Below are 23,002 nucleotides of genomic sequence, written 5' to 3' on the forward strand. Positions count from 1 at the left end.
CCCCAGCAAGTGTCATCGGCATAACCATATCTCCCGCCCAGCATTTCTACCATCTTCGAATCCGGCAACGATCCCACATTTCCATAGCGACAGGTCGCCCGCTCTCGCTTTCTTTCGGGATCGATGCGGAGCATAACCAGAAACTGATAATCTGAATATATGCACTATAACAGATCAAATGGCACGATATGCCACCCAAAATTTCTTGGGAAACCAACAAAAGGCGACTTAGGATCAACAGTTTAAATCTGCGCCAAGAAGCTCATTAAAATGTGTTTGTTGAATGCCTCTGATTATTTCCTACTTAACACATGTACGCGTGTAATAAGCGAAGGTATAATCAGAAAATAAAGTGAAAATAAGTCAAATATCACTCCTCACACATCCGCTGTGCAATTAAGTGCTGTTGAGCTTCCGATGCCATAAATAACTTTTTCCCAATTAAATATAAAATGTAGCTCTCCGTAAGTGCCATCAACTGCCACAGTAATCGAGTGATCGACTTTCTATATGCACAGCAAATCATTCTGAGGCTCCATTTCCATATCGATCTCGATCTGAATCGCTGAAGCGCTGAATCAGCGGGGCCCCCAATTGATAATCGATGTCAATTGGCAGTGGCGCGTTAACTGTCATGTGTATTGTCATTGGAATCGGGCTATATATAAATAAACATGCACATATTTATGGAGCAAGTGCAGCAGGACGCACCCGTGTTTGCTCGGATTTGGCACAGCCACGAAATCACATGCTGATCATCTTGTATTTCTTGGTGTTAAAGTGCTGGCGCGCTTTAAAAGTTTCCAATTTGCTCATTGACATGATTTCTGAATAAGTTGTTTTGTGGCTTTTATTTGCACTCGAATATTATATATTTGTGTTGGTATTACCCACGCTCTGCTCTCTAATCAACCGCACCTCGTTGGCGGGCAAACAATTGCCGGTTCGGCTTGGTTCCATTGCTGTTTCTGCCGCTCCTTTCACTTTATAAGTGGAGTTTATCAAATGACAATTGAGGAAGAGCGAGAGTTCAAGTAATTGCAATCGCCATCGCCATCACCATCGCCATTGCCTGGGTCAAGTAGTGAAATTGTCCTAATAGTCCGCCATATATAGTTTCTTGATCAATCGACCGACGGCTGCCTATTGGCGAGTGCCTCTAATTTTGCCCAACCATTTGGCACCCGACCGATAATGAATCTAATCCAACGCGTTAATGTTTCGGCGTGAAATTCACAAGCTATAGCTAATTGGCAATTTGGATAGCATGCTATTGAGCTCTAACACTTGTCTAAATCCCATTAAATTTGTAAATTTTGCAAAAATATGTTTTCCAATGTAACTATTCAAGTGGCTTAGTGGTTGAATCTCCAAACGAAGTAGAACCTATTCAAATCGAGCACCCCAGCAAATGGGTTCACACATTTCAAGCTGATTTCCAAGTGGAAAGTGGCAGCTCCATAAAATTCACAAAAGTATGAATGAAGTGAATGGTGCAAACGAGTTGGAGGTGTGCGATGCTTTCCAGGTAGATTCTACTACCAGCCTGGCGGAGTCGATGAAAGCGAGAGTGGGCAGCGAATGTCAGTCAATCGCTGGCGGCTAAATGCCGAAAAAGGCCACTTCAAAACCAATGCACACACGCACACACACACACACACACACACACATGCCGACGAGCACAGTGGGACAATGGGCGATGGTGGGCGGAGTGGGAGTGGAAGTGGGAGTGGGTTCGGTGCCACGAACTTTCTTTCTTCATCGATATATTTCGCTGCTTTTTGTCGAGTGTCGAGTGCATTGTTGTTGTTGTTGCCGCTGGTGGTGCTGCTGCTGGCCGCCCACATCATCCCAATTATCTCCTTACGCTCACGGGCAGCCATAAGACCCATGGTGCCACTTGACAGTCGATAGCGTTTGACGAGGGTTGCTGCCGCGCACAGTGGGCCAAGTTACAGCGCATAGCTAGTTCGTTGCCTAAGTCTTTCGTTTGTGCAACTCAATTTAGATCACATCTATGGCGGTCAAGAATGGCAATACTTCGGTATGGGGTTTGAAACCGAGTCTGTCCAAAAATTTGACTGAGGCCATGAGCATTTGGGTCCACTGTCCACTTGGACATAAAGTTGTCATTGTGGCGTGTATTTCCAGTGCGCTGTCTTTGTGTTTCCACTGGCCTGCGCTGCTCGCCATCTCTCCAGAGGATGGATGTTGGAGGCACCGAAAGCAACCGCCCGGCGACGACAAGTATTAAGTATTATTGTTATTCTCGCAACGCGCACATTCACGGCTCGTTTTGTGGCCCATTACCGTTAAGCTGCCACACCCCAGGAGCACCTCCCCTGCACTTTCACATGTCCCCGTGGCCGCGACTCATCGAACCTCTTCATCTTTCACGTGGCCTGTGAGTGAGATGTTGAGCTTGGCTCTTAAAATTTGCGAGGTAAAACTCAGCTTTTCGAAATGGTTTTCCAATAATAGTTTAGTGGAGCATGAGTAAACTGCAGAAAATGCTGGAGAAATATTTCCCACTTTCCCCAGCCTACGAGTATGTAGTGTTCTACATTTTTGTTTTCATATCTTTTCCTTGCAGATGGAGGAGATCACCGAGGCGGAGGTGGACGCCCCCACATTTTCGCGGGCTGAGGACTCTGGCAATGCGGTGAGCAGTCCGCCGACTGGCAGGCAGTCCAAGGGCCAAGGCTATTCCTACAGCAAGACCAGTCAGCCCATTCGCCCGATGGCCAGCTACAGCGAGAAGGCGGTGGGCAGCTCACCCAAGCGCATGGTCAGCACCTTGAGCTCGCCCATCGAGCAGATCGCTTGTAGTGTGTCCCGGGAGCATGCGCTCAAGCTGGAGATCGAGCAACTGCAGGAGCGGCTCAAGGACACCGAGGAGCGCCTGGCCTCCGTTCGCCTGCAGAGCGACTCGCTGTCGCAAACGCAACGTGCGCTCCGGGAGCAAAACAGCCGGCTGCAGGAGGAGTCCGAGATGCTCAAGCTGGATGTGCAGCATCTCAATGAGTGCGCCAATGTCTTGAGGGCGGAACTGCAGGCGGCTCGCCGGGATCGTGGTGAGGCGCTCCAGATGCAGCGCTCCCTGCGCGAGGAACTCCAGGAGGCGCACCAGGAGCGGCGTCGAACTGCAGAGGGCAAGGAGGACAGCCGCGTCATTCAGGATCTGCAGCGCCAGTGCCGCGAGATGGAGCGTATACTCATGCTCAAGCATCCGGACTCCGTGTCCGCTCTGATTGGTGCGTTTTGACCAACCTAACAAATGTTATCTTTTCAACTTTCCTGTTCTGTAATTCCCCCAGTGGCGTCCAAGAGTCCGGGCATGTGTCCGCTCAACGACCAGGAGAACTTGACTAGTCGCAAGCTGCTGGAGCAGCGCATTGCCCAGTTGGAATCGGATGCCAAGGAGCAGGATCGCAAGGCGCAGCAGATTCTGGCCAATGTCCAGGCGCGCTTCAACTCGGTGCAAGCCAAATATGAGACGCACATCGCGGACTTGGAGACGCAGGTTCTAAGGTGGGTTCTAGATAGGAGGTTGCTCAAAAGAACATTGATTTATCATATTTCTTTATATCTACAGCCTCCAGGAGATCAACACAAAGCTGAACGAGCAGATAGAATCGCAGGTGCGCACCCTAGATCGCTACATGCAAAAGAGGGCGGATAGATACTACAACAATTGCACCCAAACGGAGCCCTTGGACGAAGATGGAACAATCGGCGCTGGAGTAAGCCAAGGAAGAGCTACCCCAGTCAGCTCGACCACAATGGGCACCCAAACCCAGGCGGCGAATGGAACGCGGGATCACAGTACCAATACCATTGGCTGCCCCTCGCCGGCGCTCGTGTGCCAGCAGCAGCACCTCCACCACGCGCATGGCCACCTTCATCCACATGCCCCGTCCGCAAGCAGCAGCACCAGCAGCACGGCCAATTCCACGCCGAACACGTCGCGTCCGAACTCGAAGCAAAGTGGCGGTCAAAGGCGTTCGCCACTGGTCACCGCCGGCCCCTCTAAGCTGCCCATCTCGCAGTCGGACTCGACGCTCTCACTGCTCAGCCATGGCGGCGGAGGATCCAAGGAGGAGGGACAGTTGCTCAGCTCCGTGAGGAGTATGCGCGTCGATTTGGCCATTAAAAACAAGGCAATGCAGCGTCTTACGCGGGAGCTGGATGAGTGCAAGAAAACCATACGGAAGCTGCAGCGGGACAGGGAGGGTAGTGGATCCTGCAGCCAGGCAGGTGAGCATCGACTCCCTCCCGATTCGAGGTTCACATCCCCATCCCCATTGAAATCCAAAATCAAATCCAAAAACCCATCCCATAGCCCCTCTCTAATTTCGGTTGTGTTTGTGTCACTCGGTCGCCGATGGATGGCTGGTAATTTATGGACTTTCTCTGCCCGGTCAGCACGTACACTTGGTAGTTCCCCGCTCCCCGCTCCCAGGCACCGCCGCCCCGCCCCCGCAAGCTGGGGGACCCCTCTCCGCCACTCCGCTTCTAGAGACGGCAAATAAATTGCTGGAATAAATCATTGTACGGCTGTCGACGCTGTCGGCCTTTTGACCACTTTTTGCACTCGTTTCAAACGGCAATTGCAGCGCAACTAAGCGGCTAAGCGGCCATCGGCCAATGGCCAAGACAAACACGTTTTAGCCGGGCCAAGACGCCTTAACCCCCTGATCGCCATGGGTTAAATTGGGCCTCTCGAAGAAGAGCAGCGATGAGAGAAATGATTTGGCTGCTTGCGTCGAAAATTATTTATTATGATTTGAGCAGTAAAGTTTTTATTTGCTTGTAAATTCTATTTGCTGGGTTTTCTAACAACAAATATGCTGTGCTAGGGTTAAAACAAACGGCCAAAACGAAACTGAGTCCACACACTCCAAGTTGGAGACACCGACCGACCGAGAGATACATGTGGAGTGGAGGGCGGAGTGGGAGGCCCATCTCGGGCACTTGGTTATGTCACCTGTGCGGCCTGACGCTGTTTATTTACCTTTTGTCGATTCGATTTAAATTTCTTGTTGCTATTGCCATTGCTATTGCTGTTGCTATTGCTGTTGCCATTGCGGTGTGGCTGCCATCGAAAAAGAAAATTCGAAAGCGAAAGTCAAAGTCAAAGACGCGGGTTTGTTTTGGCGGCGGGTCGGTGGACGCTGCTGGGGATCGACTTGGATTGGATCAGGTCTTCTTCGGCCCCATCTCGTCTTTCTTTTGCCCCGCTACCATTCCCGCCGAAATGGACGTTTTATAATGCCATGACTTGTTGGCCGCCTCTGCCTCTGTCGTTGGCCAAAAGCTAAGCGTGGTTTTTATTGCTTCTTTTTCTGCGTTTGTGATTATTTTGTATATTTTTTTTTCTTTTTATTGCCTCGCTATGTGTGTTTTGATGCGATGTGCTGTGCGGCTTTTGTGGCTAATTAATGAGCCGTCGCTCCGTCAAATTTGTTTTGTTAATAATTGTAAATGCCAAAAGCGGACGACGATAACCGTATAAATAGCCACATCAGCGAGTGTTTTAATTTCGTACGCGCGTGTAAAACATGTAAATCGCTCTTCATAACCGTCGGATTATGCAATACGCTTTTTGTGAAAATTTTTTATCAAAATTTGGCCACACGCAGCTCAATGAACCCCATCTCAGCTTACATAATTATGGATTATGCGTATTTGGTTGTATTATATTCGATTTATTACATTTGCCATATTTCGCGCTTCTGACATGTCAGGCAGCAAACTGGATCTGAGGTCCCAGGCCAGCGGCGGATCCCTGCAGAGGCGCTCCAGTGGCTACGAGCACCACCACCACAGTGACCACATACCGGCGGCCACCGAAAGTCAGGCTCTGAAGGAGGCCCAAAACAAGTACCGCCTGCTGGAGGCCGACTATAAAACTCTGCACGACAAGCGGCTGCAGGATGTAAGTGATTTGACTACCCCACTTAAACTTGGCTTAAACCCCAACTAATGTTTACTACTTGAACCGGGCATTCAGCTGAAGACCCTGCAGAGTGCCCACGAAAGGGAACTGGCCTCCTGCAACGAGACTGTGCGGATCCTGCAGCAGCGCCTCAACGAGCGGGAGGAGGCACTGACCACCCAAAAGCGGCGCAAGGTGCCCGTGGATTACTATGCGCTGAAAGCCAAGGTACGGAAGGCTCCATGAAACAATCAAGATCCATTGCAAGTTCAAGAAAGTGCAGGACAAGTCAAGTAGAGGTTTTGATTGTTTAATGTGAAAATAAACTTACTGGCTGGCTGCGTCACTAATCTCTGCGACATAAATATTATTTCAAGGTATCGCTGTTGGAAAGGAGGCACTCGGAGCGGGAGGAGCGACTTCATATGCTGGTGGAGGCACTCAGCAAAGGACGCCTCAACGGCGCTCTCGAGGATCTGATGCAGGAGAACAACAACAAGTAGTGGAGTTCAGGGTGTTTAGGATATACTTAAGCCACATTGCCACGTTTAATGCCAGCCAATTCGATTAGAGTCCGTCTAAGCAGAAAACATCCAATGATAAAACAATTTTAGCCAGAACAAGGAGCAGGGCTTGGGAGCACTTGCTGCCAGGTTGGATTGCGTCTACAAAAATGGAACTCTAACTGACGCGCCTGCGATTTTCCCAAACCAAATTCGAATGTGTTCAAAATGGAAACAATAAGTACATGTATCGACAAGTGATCAGTTGGCCAACCACTTATTTATAGGCTTAAGATCTTTCCCAGCAACAGCCGCAATCCAATCTGGCACCGATGGCCAAACGGCATCCATTTCACGGCCCTTTGCTCACCAAGGATATTTAATGAAACAGAACACGATTAAAGTTATTGTAGTTCTTAGAGCAGAATGTATTTTAAATATCGGTGTTTTGATGTAGAAATTGAATGGTTTAAACCACGTTCACATAACTTAGAAAGAGATAGCGATGGAGGTGTGAAAGAGAGCGAGCCAGGTGGTAGCTCCATGGAAACGAAAGAGATGTAGCATTGGAAATGAGAGTTGTACTAGAAATAAGTATTTTATGTATATAGAATATCGAAGTACAGAATTTCGAAGCGATCTCAACATGAATATTATATATTTGATTTAGACGAAGGTGCTGTACGAGCACAATTAATTTTACCAACCTAGCAGTTGAATTTTTTTTACCTAACCCAATTATTGTGCGTTTATGATAGAGAACTTTGAAAAAGTTAAAAACAAACTAAGAACCAGGGGCCGTAAATGCGGTTTACTCATACCCTTTCCCTAACCCCAATTTCCTATCTTCCGACCACCTATACCGAACATGAAAGTATTTCAAAACTTGGTGAGATACTGTAACTAAGAATGAAAGATGATCTATAGTACACGATACTTCCTCGTTAGTTCTATTATAAGCAATGTAAAGTTCACCCAGTATTTATTATGTACAACTTTTGTTAAGACTTACATTATTTTTGCATACTAAACGATTACCAAGTGAATTTTCCAAATATTACGGTCCCTGTTAAGACTCGAATGGAATAGTATAGATCCCATAAGTAAAAACTCAAGCAGGCGGACAATTAAGATAAAAACCAAATAAAAATTCCCAGTATTCCAATTCGCACACCTTATGATATTTATAGCCAAGAAAGTAAGCTTCCTGGCCTTATCGATATTTGTTGGATATGTTTGACCGAAGTTCGATTCGCATCGATGGTTCCATCGGTTCCAGAGTATCCAGTTTCACAGAGCGCCACCACCGACGAGTCCAGCAGAGTCGCAACAAGTTGTACCTCCATCGTCTGAGTCGAGCCACCAGTTTGGTGCACCAGCGACCGCCCCTGCTGAACGCCAAGACACTGTCCGGATTCGATGTTCTGCACGAGGATGCCCGCATCTTTCTGGAGCGGACCAACGCGAATGTGCGCCTGCTGCTGAACCTGTCGAAGATCAAGCGAACTAGAGGCACCATTGACTTTGTGGAGGGGCCACCTGTCGTCCCCCAATCAGCCCTTCCACAAATGCTGCACAGGGTGGACCTAGTACAGCGTCACAATCTTCTGTTGGGCCGCCGCCTGATGAGGATCCATGAGCGGAAGCGTGGAGCCGTCCAGCGGAAGCGCTCCAGCTGGCAATCGCAGACGAGTAGCCTAAAGTGTCCCAGTGTAATGACCAATCGGTCCTCTCTCGCCGATAGTGAGGTGTTCAAGAAGTACATTGGCTGGGATCTGGACATGCCCGAGGAAAACTTCGAGCTGATGAGACTGCTGCGGCCCAGGATTGTGCTGCACTTTGGCCTGATGGACGGCAGGCCGTTGGGCCAAGTGGTGGTGCAGCTATATACAGAGGCTGCGCCGCTGGTGGTGCTGCAGTTCGTCCGCACTTGCCTGGCCCAGCGGTCGCACGAGTTCGCCGTGCGACGGATCTTTCCCCGTCTGTGGGTGGAGGGCTATCTCCTGAGCAGCTGTAAAAACAGCAGAGGCGAAGCATCCTCCTTGAGCTATCGTGACCCCATGGAGTTCGACACGCGCGTGGTGAGCCACGCTCGCTTCGGTTGCGTCTTGTCCTGCGCCAAGGAGTTCTGTGTCCACGGATTCCCCGGCGGAGCCATCAACTTTAGCATCAGTTTCAAGCCCCTGCCGGTGGCCATGGGTCAGCGCGTGGGCTTCGGCCGGGTGATACGCGGCGACAAGGTCATCGAGGCCATGGAGGCTCATGGTACCAAGAATGGCAAAATCAGCCGGCCACTGCTCATCACCCACTGCGAAATGCTATAGGAAACGATGGGGTTTCTGGGGTACTTCTGGTTTTATAACGCACGGAATCTGAATCGTGAATGAATGATTCCTTGCGGACTGGAACCAGAAGTCCTGCAGAGGCTTCTTGAATGATTTGAAGTTTCGGAGATCAGAGATGCATTTAAACTTTTAACCACTGCTGGAATACACCAGTATTCGTTTTAAACTCCCTTCAATAAAATTCCGTATGATTTTTGTCCAACTTTTGGTTAAAGTACGAGTACAATTTATTTGATATTTGGATGGATAACTACCGACGATTCGGGCAATCCCCATAAACGAACATTATAATCATATGTGCTTCTTGTATCGTGCATTCAAGCATAAGGATAGTTATACATTAGTATTCCGTATGAGACTAGCGAAGAAGTTGCATACAAATATACGAGTAAGGTATTTGCGGATAGACGAGTAAGAGAAGAAGCTGCTCAAATCTTTCAGCTCCATGACAATACGATCCCAAACAACAGCAACATTTAACTGGCTAAGTTTAACAGTGATTACATTTCGATTTAGATTACTGACCTACGGGTAGATTAAATGTTTGTTAATGCGGATAAGATGCAGATATATAACCATATAACTAGACTGTTTCGCTTAATACACAGTTGATACTTGGTTAGTGATATTCTTAGTAGTTGGGGGTACTGGTGCTCCGTTTGCCCGGCCAATGTAACGATGGTCCAGATAGTCCGTAGGCTTTTCCGGTCCATCCTCGAGCCTCCGGCTCCGAGGCTAACCGGAATTCGAAGAAGCACTCGTTCGCTGCTCGATTTTCCTTGGAACTGACAGCTCTGCGAGCTGCCGACGCCTGCTTTTATACCCGCAGTGGTTTCATGGCCATCTCCGGGACACAGTTGCCAAGTCGATGGGCAATTTTATGCCCTGATGGCCATCTAAAGCGCCACAGGAGTATCCTCAATTATTGGGCTTGGCTGCTTTGCCCGATGCACTCTAATTTGATTTTGATTGAATTGCGCTTATCGCAATTGTGCACTCGCTCCGGAAAAAACGGAGTTGAGCATCCTCCTAAGCACATATTGACGTCACGACTGCCTAACGAGCTTCGCAAATCGATTCCCTATTTTATTTATTGTTTATACATACATACCCCACGTGACGTCACGGGCTTGGCAGTTTTCATTCATGGAAAATTGGAACAGGCGGCCGCGCATTAGGCTCACTCGAATGGACAGTGGCGTCTGCGCCACTTGGAATTGCGTCGTCTTGGTGGTGCAGTGGTGCACATGTGCGATAAGCGGAATCCAATCAATCAGCCCAGCAAATTGGGAGCACAAAGTGCCAGCGTGGGAGTTGCCCACTGGGGTTCTAGGCCGGATTCCGCTATAAAAGTGGCGACAATCCACTAGCGAAGTCATTCCAGTTGCGCATCCTGCTGGTGAAACAGCAGCAAACTGAATCTTCGATCTTCTTCTTTCGTACCTGACTACCAAGCACCACCGAGCCACCGATGATGAGACTGCGGCTTAGCGTTCTGCTCCTCCTGCTCCACCTTGGCTGTTTGACTGTGGCATGGGCGAGCAGCAGGCACTTCTGTGGCGACACCTCCGGTAGTGACATCTGCAATGATGGCCGCTGGGATGGCCATCAACGGCACGACGACTACGATGAGCACTTGGTTTACAGACAAGGCGCGGCGGAGATGGAGAGGAAAGTCCGCGTAGAGTCAGTGGCACGCGATGATCGTGGCAACGAAAGGCGCGAGGAAACCAGGGTTCGGTTGGACTCATCCCTGCGACTGGAGGCTCGCGAAGCTCGTGATGAGCGACGTGAAACTCGGGAGGAGCGCGAAGAGCGAGTACATCCACGTGAAACGCGTGAGGTTCGAGTGGACCGACGTGCAGCTCGTGAGGATCGAGTGGACCGACGTGCAGCTCGTGAAGATCGAGTGGACCGACGTGAATCTCCTGAAGATCGAGTGGACCGACGTGAATCTCCTGAAGATCGAGTGGAGGGTCGTGAAGCTCGCGTCGAACGCGTTGAGCAACGCGAAGCCCGTGACAATCAAGTCGAGCGCCGTCAAATTCGTGAGAACCGAGAACAGCGACGTGAAACTCGAGAGGAACAAGTTGGGCAACGCGAGGTCCGTGAGGAGCGTGTTGAGCGACGTGAAGCTGACGTAGAGCAACGAGACACTCGTGAGGTTCGCGATCTGGTGGAGCGACGTGAAGAGCGCGAATCGAACAGGCGTGACTTGGGAGCTCGACGAGCAGCAGGGATCGAACGACGACTCGAGCGCCGAGTGGAACGCGAGATGTCCAGACGTGAGGAACGTGTTGATCGCCGTGACGACGGAGCTAGTCTAGACAGGCAATTGTCTCGACGAATGGAACGTGAACAAGAAGAGCGAGACTCTGATCGTCGAACCGAACGCGATATTCTTCGACGTGTTGAACGACGCGAAGAGCGAGAGAACCGAGTTCGATTTGTTTTTGATGACAACTCTCGACGAAGCGTAGACCGCAAGGAGGAGCGAGACAACGAACGCAGGGTACAGCGACGAGAAGAGCGAGACTCAGCTAGGCGTGAAAGGCAAGAGGAAGATCTCAACAGGGTCAACCATCGCCGAGAAGAGAAGGAAGTTCGCCGTGCAGAGCAGGAATCCTCCCGTCGAATCGACTTGCGAACAGTGCAGGTAGACCGTATTCGTGATGTGGAACGAAGGGTGGAAAGCAATATTAATCGTAGAGAAGACCGTGAAGCTGAACGTAGGGAGGAACGTGTAGCAGAGCGTAGGATGGAGCGTATTGAAGGAGAAGTGCGAGAGCGGCGCGCTGATTTAGGTAGAGTAGAACGAGAAGACTCCCGACGAGTTGAGCGAAGAGAAGTTCAACGGCGAGTAAGTGGCGATGATATCCGAACTAATGAGAGGCGTGAGGAGCGAGATGACACACGTCGAGTGGAGCGCGATGGACTGCGAAGAGAAGAGCGAGATGTTGAACGAGAAGAGGATCGTCGAGTGGAGCGCGATGGCCTGCGAAGAGAAGAGCGAGATGTTGAACGAGACGAGGATCGTCGAGTGGAGCGTGATGGTCTGCGAAGAGACGAGCGAGATGTTGAACGAGACGTGGATCGTCGAGTGGAGCGCGATGGCCTGCGAAGAGAAGAGCGAGATGTTGAACGAGACGTGGATCGTCGAGTGGAGCGCGTTGATATCCGAGATGATCTTCGCAGGGAAAATCAAGGGGAAGATATTCTCCGAGAAGTACAGCGCCGTGAGGGACGAGTAGACCGTGAACGTGTTGAACGCGACCTTTCCAGACGAGAGATTCGTGAGCCCTTGGAAGAGCGTGTACTTCTTACCACCCAAACGAAAAACAAAGGCTGGTTGAGCTATGGAAAACGAGAACTGCTGATGACCGGGCAGATCCTCCTCCTGGCCGCTCTCTACAAGAAGTCAACGAGCAGCGGCAAGGGAATTGGGTACGCATATTGTACAACGTGTCCACTTTAGGAAAGATCAACTAATCAACTCTTTTTATAGCCATGCCCTGAATGAGCAGATCCAGGGCTACTTGCAGGCCATTGGTTGCTAGGATGCACAAAGGAAATCGATGACCCTCCCAACTGAGTAAACGGATATGGATCAAGGAGAAAAGCATTACTACCCCCAGAAAATGCAAACGGACCCGACAGCGCGCTACGAGCAGAGGGATGGGATGGGACACTCCGATGGAGCATTGTACAATTTAATCCAACTGTTACTGTAACCAAAAACCTTTCCCCTTTTCTGTTGTAGCCAACAAAAGCATAACGAAAATATATGATGGGATGCTCGAGTAGCCGAGCATCTGCAAACTGCATTGCAATTCGTGAGTTTCGATTCCCGACCATCTCCACCGCCACCGCCACCTTCATCACCGCCCCACCTCCTGGATAATTGGAGCATTCGCATCCGAGGGACCGCAACTGTCCACTCACATGGCTGGGCATCCTTGGATGGCAGGATCCTTGAGGCAGCTTTCAAACCGCCCACTTGGCCCACCTCCTTTCGGATGCCACAAAACCGAAACCGAAGCTGAAAGGCAAAATTATTATTGCGATTTTCCATGCCGTTTGCCTTCGTCCTTGCAGCAGCAATGCTCCTGAATATATCCTTTCTCCACTCACGTGTTTGTCGGCATACGTGTGTGCGTGTGTGTCGGGGTGTGTGTGTGTGTGTGTGTGTGTGTATCGAGGCTGATAAATTTCGCACATATTAGATGTTGGTCTGGTCTATTCATCTTTTTGGCTTTCAAGAGATTTCCCCTGATGGGGCCAGCAGCCGTAGAAGCAGCAGTTTTGGGGGCCCGACAAGCAGCCAGTAAGCCATCCTTAATCAGTGAAACCAACACACAAATTTTACACAATTTTCATCTTTTGGGGATTATTTTGGGGCGTGGAGTGTGTGTCTGCTGGATGGCTGGAGTGCGCACTCGTATCCCTATTTGTGTGGAAGTATCCTTGCCTTTTCCATGTCTGAGCTGGTACCGAGCTGCTTTACTTACTCTCAACCAGGCATACGAATCTGGTTCGGGGGCCATTCCAAATGTGAAGAGTGCACGCAGAAATAAAGTTATGTACTTCGTACTTCCATCTAAACTGGCTTGCTTCGACAATGATCTTGATGCCAATAGGACATATGATCGACTATGGGATATTTGTGAGTGAAATGTCACACTACAAAAAATATGCAATAAAGTGCACTTTGAAAAAAATATTCGTCATAAGCCGGAAGCCCAAAGTTGGCAAGTAAATAACTCGAAACATATCCCTTCAGCTTATGTATATTCACAGCACTACGGGATATTCATTTCTCCGACTATTTTTGTTTTGCCAACTCTCGCTGGGCTTATTCATGGGGATTCCATGAAGGGCTTAAATTCAATGCGAGCTCTTCTTATGCGAGCAAATCTATATATGGATGTGTATTTTCGTGGGCCATGGAAGTGTGAAATATCAATACGCAATGTCTCTGGCAAATACTGGGGCACAGGATGGGGGATCCTGTGGCCAGTGCAAAAAGCGCCGCAAAAGAGCAATAAACCAACGGGAAAACATCATAAAAAATGCAGTTTTCAATATTTATACGAATTAAATAATTCACTCGCATTGCCCGGGCCAAAGAGGGAGCTTCCAAAAACCAACGAGAAACCCAGATTCCTATATATATATATATATATATATATGTACATATAGACAAGGCGAAAAGGATCCGGGTGCGAATGAAAAAAGCAAGCAGTAGGTTCTGCCCCCACCTCGAAAACTGGCGACTCTGCTGGCTGGGCTGCTTTTACTGGGCATTTTACGAGTATTTGAGGTTTATTTTATGCCCCAAACACCCCCACACACACACACACACACACACACACTTGCCAGAATGCAAAACAACATAAATTCTGTGTCAGAAATCATAAATTTCAATAAAATAAAAGCAGCGAAGCGCCAAATAAATAGGTGGGGGTTTTTTGGGGCGCCACCCTAATGGGGTTAGATTGTGGGGCAAGTTACAGCCATGCTCGGAGTATTAAGTATACGCACAGTTTTTCAAGCTCTTAATGGCATATTTGGTAAATGAAATGCGTCTATATGGAATACATCTGTGCACTAAATTATTTACAACTCTATAATCCGCCTACAGATTAAAGTGCCGTGTAAATTGGTTGGTAAAAATGGGAAAATATGATTATAAACATATCTGTATTATTTTGACCTTAGCTGTGCTGGTGTGTGTGTGTTTCCGCGCTTCAGCTGGCTAAGTAAAAGCAACAGCCAAGTGAAAAATGTATTTTCTTTAAAACGGGCGTGTGAAAAGCGAAAAGGAACGGAGCGACACAAAGGGAAAGTCCTTGGGAAAGTGTGTGTGAGAGCGTGTGTTTTGCATAATTTAATGGACGACTGTGGGTAGTGGCAAGGATGCAGGATACCCGCCATAAAGTGGCCACCAGGCTGCCGCAGGATGCTTTCTATCAAGTCAAGGTAACGGCCGAAACTTGAGAAATATTTCATGAGGCGAACGCGGCAAATGTGTTGCAACACACACCGCAAAAACGATGGAGCAATGTGCGGGAAAACTCGCAGTTTTCTCCTTCTTTTCTATGTTTTTTTTACATTTTTCCACCTTTTCTCTTTTCTCTTTGCCATTTGCCAGCAATTTTATAAATTATCAATTTCACTCGCTCGACAGCAAGGCCAAAAATAAAAAGCAAAGCGAAAAGCGGGCAGGGCGCGCGCACAAAATAAATAAATGCAATAAGCGAAGGCAAATGGAAAATGGTGGAATTGGGGAAAATTGAAAAACCGCAGAAATTGCAATCGAAAATCCGCCACAAGTTGCCATTAAATGTCAATCGACGAGGGGTGTGCCGCTTTTTGTCGAAGGGAAATGTGCAGTTAAATAAAAATCAAAGCGGTTTACGTTATCAGCCAGCCAGCGATTCTGCTGCCAGTCGAAGAAGTTGCGTTGACAGAATTTTCCCCACTTTTCCACTTTCCACTTCTCCCGCCCCCCTCGGCGGCATCTGCATTCGGCGGCGGAGCAAATGCGAAATTGGTTTATGCAACAGACTTTTATGCTGCAGATCGAGCGCCGAGCATTTGGCAAATGCCAAACTCCGGGTGACGTAGACCCGGATTCCCCGAATGTGTCAGGCCAGTGTGCACTCGGAAAAACGCATTTTCCAAATCACTGCAAAGCATTATAAATAGTGCAAAATAATTTAAGCTGCAAGCTGCAAACTTGCGTGTACATTTAGCCGAATGCTTCGTTTTTAAATTTGAACAGCTTACCGCTGCTTTCTCTCAGTGCACCAGGTCTGCAGGTCGACTGGGGGCGTTTCGATGCCAGCATCAATCGCAGTTGTGCAAATAAATTTGCCGTTCACGTACATGAAAGCCGCTTGCACAAGCATCCAATCATCCTCAAATATTGTCCCAATCCAAATCCGAATCCGAATCCGAATCCGGATCCCAATCGCAGCAGCCGTCTCCTGGATTTTCGAATGCCAGGCGGTCCAGTGCAATTGAAAGGCGGCCGCTTCGAATTTGGATTTGGATTTGGATTTCGATTTGAGCTGCGATTTTGGATTTGCGATTCTGGCCAGGCGCGCCATCTCATCCGATTTTATCCCAACTCATCTCTCACCTGCTCGATGCTCGATGCTCGATGCTCGATGGCCACCATGCCCATGATGACATTTGCCGGGCTTCGCTGAGCTGAGTTTTATGGCATCTTAGATATTTATAGATTGCCAATGCCAAAGGATAACGTACGACTCCCCCAAAGTGGCATCGAAATGGATCCTGGCAGCTGCAAGCTGGGATTCTGGGCTGTCGTTGCCCAACGGAGCATAAAAAATGGCTGCACTCAGACTCAGCACTCCGCAATTTTTGGGGCGTGGATGACTGTGGATGGGCGGCGTGGGTGGCATCGGTGCGCCCTAAACGATAGCAGGCAAAGTCAATTTAGTGAAAATGCGAGCAAATGCAGCAAGTGAAATGTCATAGCCCAGTGGGCGGCGTGGGTGGGTGGCCACCCACCAACAGCTGTCATTGCCAGTGGGCCACATGCTGGCTCCCCTTTTCTTTCCAAGAACTGCGAGCTGCACTTTTGCTTAAAGAACTGAACTTGCTGCCATAAACACAAGGCGCCTGAATGTGTTTGAAAAATATCTTCAACTATTTAAATAATAGCACCGAGTACACTGCACTTGCTGTCAACGCTTTGAGTGCTAAGATTCACTGTATAAAGTATACCACAAGTAAGAGCTGCTAAAGCAGCGGCTTCTATTTGCCTGAAAAAGAACTTGGTTTTCTTCTCGGCCATTTTCCCATTTTGCAGCTGCCACTTGGCTTCGACTTGCAGCAGCTTTAAGCCACATTGGGCACTGGGCAAAAACTTCGTGTGTCCTGGCAGCTGAGAGCAATCAGTGGGCAAAATGGAGCGCGCCGAATGCCTTTGCATGCTGGGTGTTAACTGCATTTCGCATCCTGTATAATTGCCATATCATGCTGCATGCCCCGCATTTTCTAGCAGTTTTCATCCATTTTCCGGCCCTCGCCGATGCCACTGTGATGAAAATTCAATTTGAAATGCGCAAACAGCCAGCAAACTGGCCACGCCCACCCGCCCACTACGTGACCTGCAAGGTGGGCGGTGGGCGGTGGTTGGTGGGCGGAAAATTGGGGCAGGTGTGGGGCACAGAGCGCACCCCAAATGAAATTGTCTAAACACGTTAGGAAAACCGGAAAACTGGGCCAACAATGGTACAGTCCATTCCCCAACAACAAACAGATACCAGTGACTCTTTATGGGATCATCGAAAGGTAAATATGTTGGGAAAATACGATTTTCAGAAGTTCTGTCGATTCTTTTGCCAGCTTACTGCCTTCCAGCTTGCAGAAGTAACTTCAGTTGCATGGATAACCATTTAATTACCCCTTCTCCAACTGGAAAGCGATGTCCTGTGCAGATTTCATAACGTAGCTTGATTAACCTTACATAGTAGCTACCTTTTGGATTGCCACCTTTTGGATGGCGGAAAAAAGGCGCCAGCTTGTACATAGCTCAGCTGTCAATGGCAATTTATGCAAGGGGGTTAAGGGTCGTTTGGGGTTAAGGCCGGACAGCCAGGTCCGTCGTGCCGAATCCGGAATTAAGGACCCAGTTGCAGTGGCAAATAAAAAGGTGTTGATGGACTGCGACATGACTGCACAAATTGCATGGACACGGGTTTGGCATATGGCCAGAATCGTATGAAACAGCGTATTGCCAACTTCAATGGAGCTGCTGGTACGGGCGGCACGGGGCGTGGTCGGTCACATTGCAGTTGCAACTGCAGTCGCAGCTAATTAAACGCGAAGAGCGCAGCAGGGGCGGCGCAATTGTTGCCAATTTTACAGCCACTAAAACCGATGTTGAAAACAGTGATGCTCCGCTTTTGCCTTTGAAATAGTGTATGTTACTAACTACAAAAAATACATTTTCCAAGTAAATATCTTGTTAAGATTATTACATGCTCGTACGTGGCTTACCGATGATCTTCGTTGAAGGATTTGCACATCTGGATACTTCCGGATACTTCTGGATACTGCTGGATACTTCTGAATACTGCTGGATACTTCTGGATACTTCTGGATACTTCTAGATACTTCCGGATACTTCTGGATACGTCTGGATACTTCTGAATACTGCTGGATACTTCTGGATACTTCCGGATACTTCTGGATACTCCTGCATACTTCTAGATACTCCTGGATAATTCTGGATACCTTTGGATACTTATGGATACTTCTGGATTCTGCTGGATACCTTTGGATACTTATGGATACTTATGGATACCTCTAGATGTTTCTGGATACTTCTGGGCTCTGCTGGATACTTCTGGTTACTTCTCATCACTGACTGGATATATGTATGTACTTAGATGCAGGGGCGGCCCAATGAGGGCGTGGTACTGGGCAGCACTAGGGCAAAACTTCGCACCCCAGGTCAAGCAAATATCCATGCGAATTCGATGCGGATTTCAATTGGAATTGAATTGCAGCCGCTGCGCGAAAGCAAATTAAATATGGAAGCCGCGATCTGCGGATCCTGTCCAGGTCCCATGGCCTCCAAATCTGGTATCGCCATGCGAAACCCATGTGGTTTGCCTGGCCGCAGTGGAACCCGAATTAGAATGGAAAATAATTGCAGCTGGCGCCGTTTCAATTACGAGGCACGTTGCATGAATTTGCTAATGCAGCTGATTCCCTACACCACCCAATCCGACTACCCAAGCCCAAACCAAGAGCCCAACCCAACTCAAAGTCTGCACCCAGCACCAAACCCAGATCTGGCTCCCAGTTCCAGTCGCTCAGTTTGCAGCCCCCTCAATTTGCTGCTAATTGCATGGCAATATGCACTGTGGCAAAACGGGGCCACCTTATTTTCTGCTTTCTGCTACTCTCATGACTCCCATTATTGCATTTTTTTCATTGCAGTTAGGTTTGGCTCGCCTCTCGCAGTTTCTGGCAGTGTACGCCGCTGGGCAGCTCCGAAATTGAGTGGCCACAGCGGAGCTGCAACCGCCTTAACCCCTGTTTGCCAGCTGGCTGTTAGCAACCCATTCCCGGCGACGTTTCCCGTGCAATTTGCCAACTGCACTCGAGGGATGCATTCTGCTGACCGAGTGTCTCGCCCTCTTTGGGCCAAAGGGATTGGGAATGGGAATACGGATGCGGAAGCGGATGCGAATGCGGCTGACCATGTGGATAAGACGGGTTGGGGTCCAGTGAACCACAAAGTGGAAGCCTAAAAACTCACTTGGATGCGGCTAGAGATGCATGCGCTTTCATCGACTTGGATAAATAGGCTTGGCCATAAATCAAGCAATGTCCTCGCCATATTTCCATTGCCATTGCCATTTCCATTGCCATTGCCATTTCCATTGCCATTGCCATTTCCATTTCCAGTTCATTTCGTGGCCATTAGTTGCCATCGCATCGCAAATAACTCACATGAAAACGGCTCGAAATTGATAATTGATTTGGCCATTATGATGTGCCGCCGTGCCAAAATGCCAAAATGCCAGAACGCCAGAATGCCACATCATCCACCCATCAGTCAGCCACTTTGGGAGCTCATCGGTTGTCCATTTGGGCGAATTAAAGCCAATGCCACAAAATGGAAGAGTGCGCTGGAAATAGGTTCATTTATGGATTTAGCAGCGATCAAGCTGAAGATGAGCCGGAAATACCTAACTTTTACTTTCGAAAAATGTATTACAAAGAAGATCGCTGGGGCATTATCACTGCTGATAAATTCGCAACTCAAATTGTTATTTCAAACTTTCAACATCAAAGGGAGCAATAGAAATATGGCAGAAACTAGTTGCCGCACTTTTCGCCCCGAACAAGTCCTGCGGCGAATTTGGCAGAGCCTTGAAACGGATATATGGGGCTTGGGGGCTGGTGGTTGCTTTTTCGCCAGCCCCACATTTTGGATTCAAGTTGGGGGAGCCCGGCGATGTCAGAAGTTGGCAGCATTTACTTCATTGTGCTTAACACTTTCCGCTTGCCAGACGCCGCTTGACAGCCGCCTCCTTTGGCCCCCAAACCCCCAATCCCCAATCCCCATCCACCTCGCCGAGTTTAGGACTTCCTGCGGGTGTTGCAAAGTTGTGCGGCAGGGCTGATGTATGCTCATATAACTTTGCCACTAACGATGAGCTCATGAGCTGCATAATAATGAGCCAACGTCGGCGAGGGCCCACTATTTCGGAGCATGTAATCCTGGTGGATGGCGCTGCGGGTGGGGGCTCAGTTCCTGGCAGGGACACCCCCACCCAAGTGCATCAATTTCGCATCTGTGGACTCAATGTGCCCGGCCATCAGTCGCCGGGTTATGGCCATGAATGCCGCTCGATTAATCTGCCAGCCGATTTCCCGTTGACGAAACAACAATGCCCGCTAATGCGGGCCAATTATTCATATTTCCAAATCAAGGACTCCTTTTGGCGAGCTCCAGGACTCGATTCGCTTTGATTAGCATTTGCATACGCATGTCTGGCCACTCCTGTTTGCCACTGCCGCTGCGACACGCATACCAAGTATCCTTTTCGTCCTGCGGGAGAACTCGGCGTCTGTTCTGATTTAATCTAATCACTTTGCTGTAGTCAAGTCCTTTGCTCCATCGACTAGGAGCACTATGCTCCGGATTATAGCTGCACCTTTAATTGGAACGCAGCCACAACTTTCAAGTGCTTAATTGCAGCCTGCGAGTGCTAAATACTTGATTTATTTTTTCTGCGCATGTACATGGCCGATCTGCAGCTACTTGGGGCTATTTAGCTGCGAACTTCAAGTGGGCCAAGTGGACGGGTGCCATGGAGGTTGCGCCGCCGGGCAGCGTCTTTTCAATTAGCCCAATGCAAAGTATTGCGCTCGTGGAGCACCGAAAAACCCCTGGAAACCGCCAGCCTTGAAGGCCTCCACTAAAACTCAGACCATTGCGTTGCAAGTGCAAATTAGTCGAGAGTGGCAACAAATTTAACGAGCAAATTTACACTCAGCGAGCAGCAACAGAAGGGCACTTTCTGGAGGGGATTTGGCTGGTGTTTCCGGGCATTTCCGGGGGTTATTGCGGGGGCTTCCGCGGGCTCCGGAGGCCATGAACCGGGTGCATGTCCCTGGCCCGATCTCACAATCGCCCCGACTTCCAGCCAAAGGCCGTTGCAAATTCGCTTGCCATTTTTTCGGGCTGGGGCTTCCCAACTGGCTGCTGCCAGTGTTTTAATTTAAGCAACACGGGGCGGGCAAAAAAGAGAAGAAAAGAAGGCAGGAGCAGGAGCAGGAGCAGGAGGAGGAGCAGGAGGCGGAGCAGGAAAAGTGAAAAGCCTTGTGGCAGGACGAACCTTTTGCCGATTCCCGACCCGCCTTTCCGTTTGTCTTATTACGCCTGGGCGTTGGCCACTTTTTTCCATCGGCGCCGTAAGTATTTCCTTTGATTCCGCAGGCCGTGTGTGTTTGTCGCTGGAAATTGATTCAAAAATTCAGCAGGATACTGAGGATACGGCAGAGGAGCGCTGGTTTCTGGAACGTGGAACGTGGAACTTGGACCCCGGACTTGGATCTGACCCAATCTGACAGAGTGCAGAGGCCAAGACAGCTGTGAACCCATGTCAACTTTAATTGAATTTGATAGAACGGATATTTAGCCGAGGTCCTGCGCCATTTACACCATTAGCCAGGACCTCCAGCTGGCCAGGAGCTCCATCGGAATCCACGACTCATATTCGTAATTAAATTCGCAGTTTCCCAGCATCGCAGACAAAGTGAAGTTCTGCTAGTTTATCCCACTTTATCCACCAATTTATGTTTATATTGCAGAGGTATCTTAAAGTGGCTTTATTTATTTGGGCCTAAATAATTTAGTGACTGGCGCAATCGCTCAAATTCTCGGCCATGACTCGTCGTTTCTGGATTCGCCAGCTGAAGATGACAGCCAAGCTGATGATGGTTAAAATATTACTGTGCAGGCTATTTTGGTGGATCTCTATTTCGATTTGTGTCATTGGGAGCAGTTGCTGTTGCAATTACAACGTGGACAGTTGTGGGCCAGACCGGTTTGCCAAAATATCCACAATGTCTCGTTTTTCTGAGTGAATGAACGTGTGCGTTGTATTACTACACTTAATTTGTGTGTCCAATTGCTCGACTTGCCCCACAAAAGGGCCACAAACTCGGCCTTGGGCTTTATGGTTTTAGCCTTTTGAGTTTTACCTGATTTGCGTAATGAGCGGCAAGTGCGGCGCTTTTTTTGGCTATAAAGCCGTTCCTACCGCCGCATTTCTTATCAAACAGCAGCCAGCGCTCAACGCACCAACATCCAAAATCAAGCCAGGTCAAGCTCTCAAATGGCATTCAAGGTGGCTATATCTATATCTATATATCTATGTATCTATATCTATATCTGGTTCCCTGCAGTTTGTGGCCCTCTTCGCGCTGCTCGCCGCCGCCAGCGCCGGCGTCCTGCCCGCCGCCCAGGTGTACCATGCTGCTCCGGTGGCCAGCTATGCGGCGCCAGCTGCCGCCGCCGTCGTGAAGAGCGTGGCCCATCCGGTGCTGGCCAGGGCCGACGAGGAGTACGATCCGCATCCGCAGTACAAGTACGCCTACGACGTGCAGGACGCCCTGTCCGGCGACTCCAAGAGCCAGGTGGAGGAGCGTGACGGGGACGTGGTGCGCGGGGAGTACTCCCTGGTCGATTCCGATGGCTTCAAGCGCACCGTGCAGTACACCGCCGATCCCGTCAACGGTTTCAATGCCGTGGTCCACCGGGAACCGCTGGTGAAGACCGTGGTCAAGGCCGTGGCTCCAGTGGCTCCCGTCTACGCCGCCTACCACCACTGAGCCAGATCAGCTTGGATCCCATTTTGTTGACTTAGTTGTAGGGTTTCAGCCGCAAATATTATAATATATATATAAGAAAGAAGAATTGGAGGTTTAAAGTCAAAAAATAAGGAAGAGCTGTGGGAAAAAGTTAAGTCAGAGTGGATTGCCATGAAGCCCGAAATTTGGGCCAATTTAGTTAATTCAATGCCCCGTCGATGCTCAGCAGTTATAAAAATAAAGGAAATACCACTAAATATTGATATTACAACTATTCTTATAAGATAATTCATAGAAATGAAGTTTTTCTTGGTTTTAAGAGTTTGGTTTCTATTATTTTTTCCAAG

General features: G+C 48.9%; 4 protein-coding genes across 5 annotated transcripts in view; all 4 read left to right on the forward strand.

Moving 5' to 3' along the window:
- The window catches only part of LOC6551206 (centrosomal protein of 162 kDa), a 27,057-nt gene extending 19,451 nt beyond the window's left edge, over nt 1-7,606 (forward strand). The window contains exons 1-7 of one of the 2 annotated variants that reach the window (XM_026982790.1): nt 2,154-2,443; nt 2,594-3,254; nt 3,318-3,531; nt 3,596-4,257; nt 5,748-5,938; nt 6,014-6,166; nt 6,316-7,606. In XM_026982790.1, the coding sequence (XP_026838591.1) occupies nt 2,414-2,443; nt 2,594-3,254; nt 3,318-3,531; nt 3,596-4,257; nt 5,748-5,938; nt 6,014-6,166; nt 6,316-6,441 (2,037 nt within the window). In that variant the 5' untranslated portion in view covers nt 2,154-2,413 and the 3' untranslated portion in view covers nt 6,442-7,606. Of the gene's footprint in view, nt 1-2,153; nt 2,444-2,593; nt 3,255-3,317; nt 3,532-3,595; nt 4,258-5,747; nt 5,939-6,013; nt 6,167-6,315 lie in introns of those variants that run through there. The other variant, XM_001976977.3, reaches the window with a different exon arrangement.
- LOC6551207 lies at nt 7,527-8,982 on the forward strand. Its single transcript, XM_001976978.3, has one exon. The coding sequence runs from the start codon at nt 7,674-7,676 to the stop codon at nt 8,763-8,765; it is 1,092 nt and encodes a 363-aa protein (XP_001977014.1). The 5' UTR covers nt 7,527-7,673; the 3' UTR covers nt 8,766-8,982.
- Nucleotides 8,983-10,159: 1,177 nt separating this feature from the next.
- On the forward strand, nt 10,160-12,616 carry LOC6551208 (trichohyalin). The gene is made up of 2 exons (XM_026982788.1): nt 10,160-12,230; nt 12,292-12,616. The coding sequence occupies exons 1-2, from the start codon at nt 10,258-10,260 to the stop codon at nt 12,341-12,343; spliced, it is 2,025 nt and encodes a 674-aa protein (XP_026838589.1). The 5' UTR covers nt 10,160-10,257; the 3' UTR covers nt 12,344-12,616.
- A 9,499-nt stretch (nt 12,617-22,115) lies between these two features.
- Nucleotides 22,116-22,943, forward strand: LOC6551209 (larval cuticle protein A2B). The gene is made up of 2 exons (XM_001976980.3): nt 22,116-22,192; nt 22,251-22,943. Exons 1-2 carry the CDS (start codon nt 22,181-22,183, stop codon nt 22,674-22,676), a joined length of 438 nt encoding a protein of 145 aa, XP_001977016.1. The 5' UTR covers nt 22,116-22,180; the 3' UTR covers nt 22,677-22,943.
- The last annotated feature ends 59 nt before the right edge of the window (nt 22,944-23,002 follow it).

The sequence above is a fragment of the Drosophila erecta genome, unplaced genomic scaffold, assembly GCF_003286155.1.
Source record: "Drosophila erecta strain 14021-0224.00,06,07 unplaced genomic scaffold, DereRS2 tig00000218-arrow-arrow-pilon, whole genome shotgun sequence".
NCBI lineage: Eukaryota > Metazoa > Arthropoda > Insecta > Diptera > Drosophilidae > Drosophila > Drosophila erecta.

Coding starts and splice junctions, on each gene's coding strand:
- LOC6551207 (XM_001976978.3), top strand. CDS start 7,674: ATGTTTGACCGAAGTTCGATTCGCATCGATGGTTCCATCGGTTCCAGA.
- LOC6551208 (XM_026982788.1), top strand. CDS start 10,258: ATGATGAGACTGCGGCTTAGCGTTCTGCTCCTCCTGCTCCACCTTGGC. Junction 12,231..12,291: donor AGCAGCGGCAAGGGAATTGG/GTACGCATATTG, acceptor CTCTTTTTATAG/CCATGCCCTGAATGAGCAGA.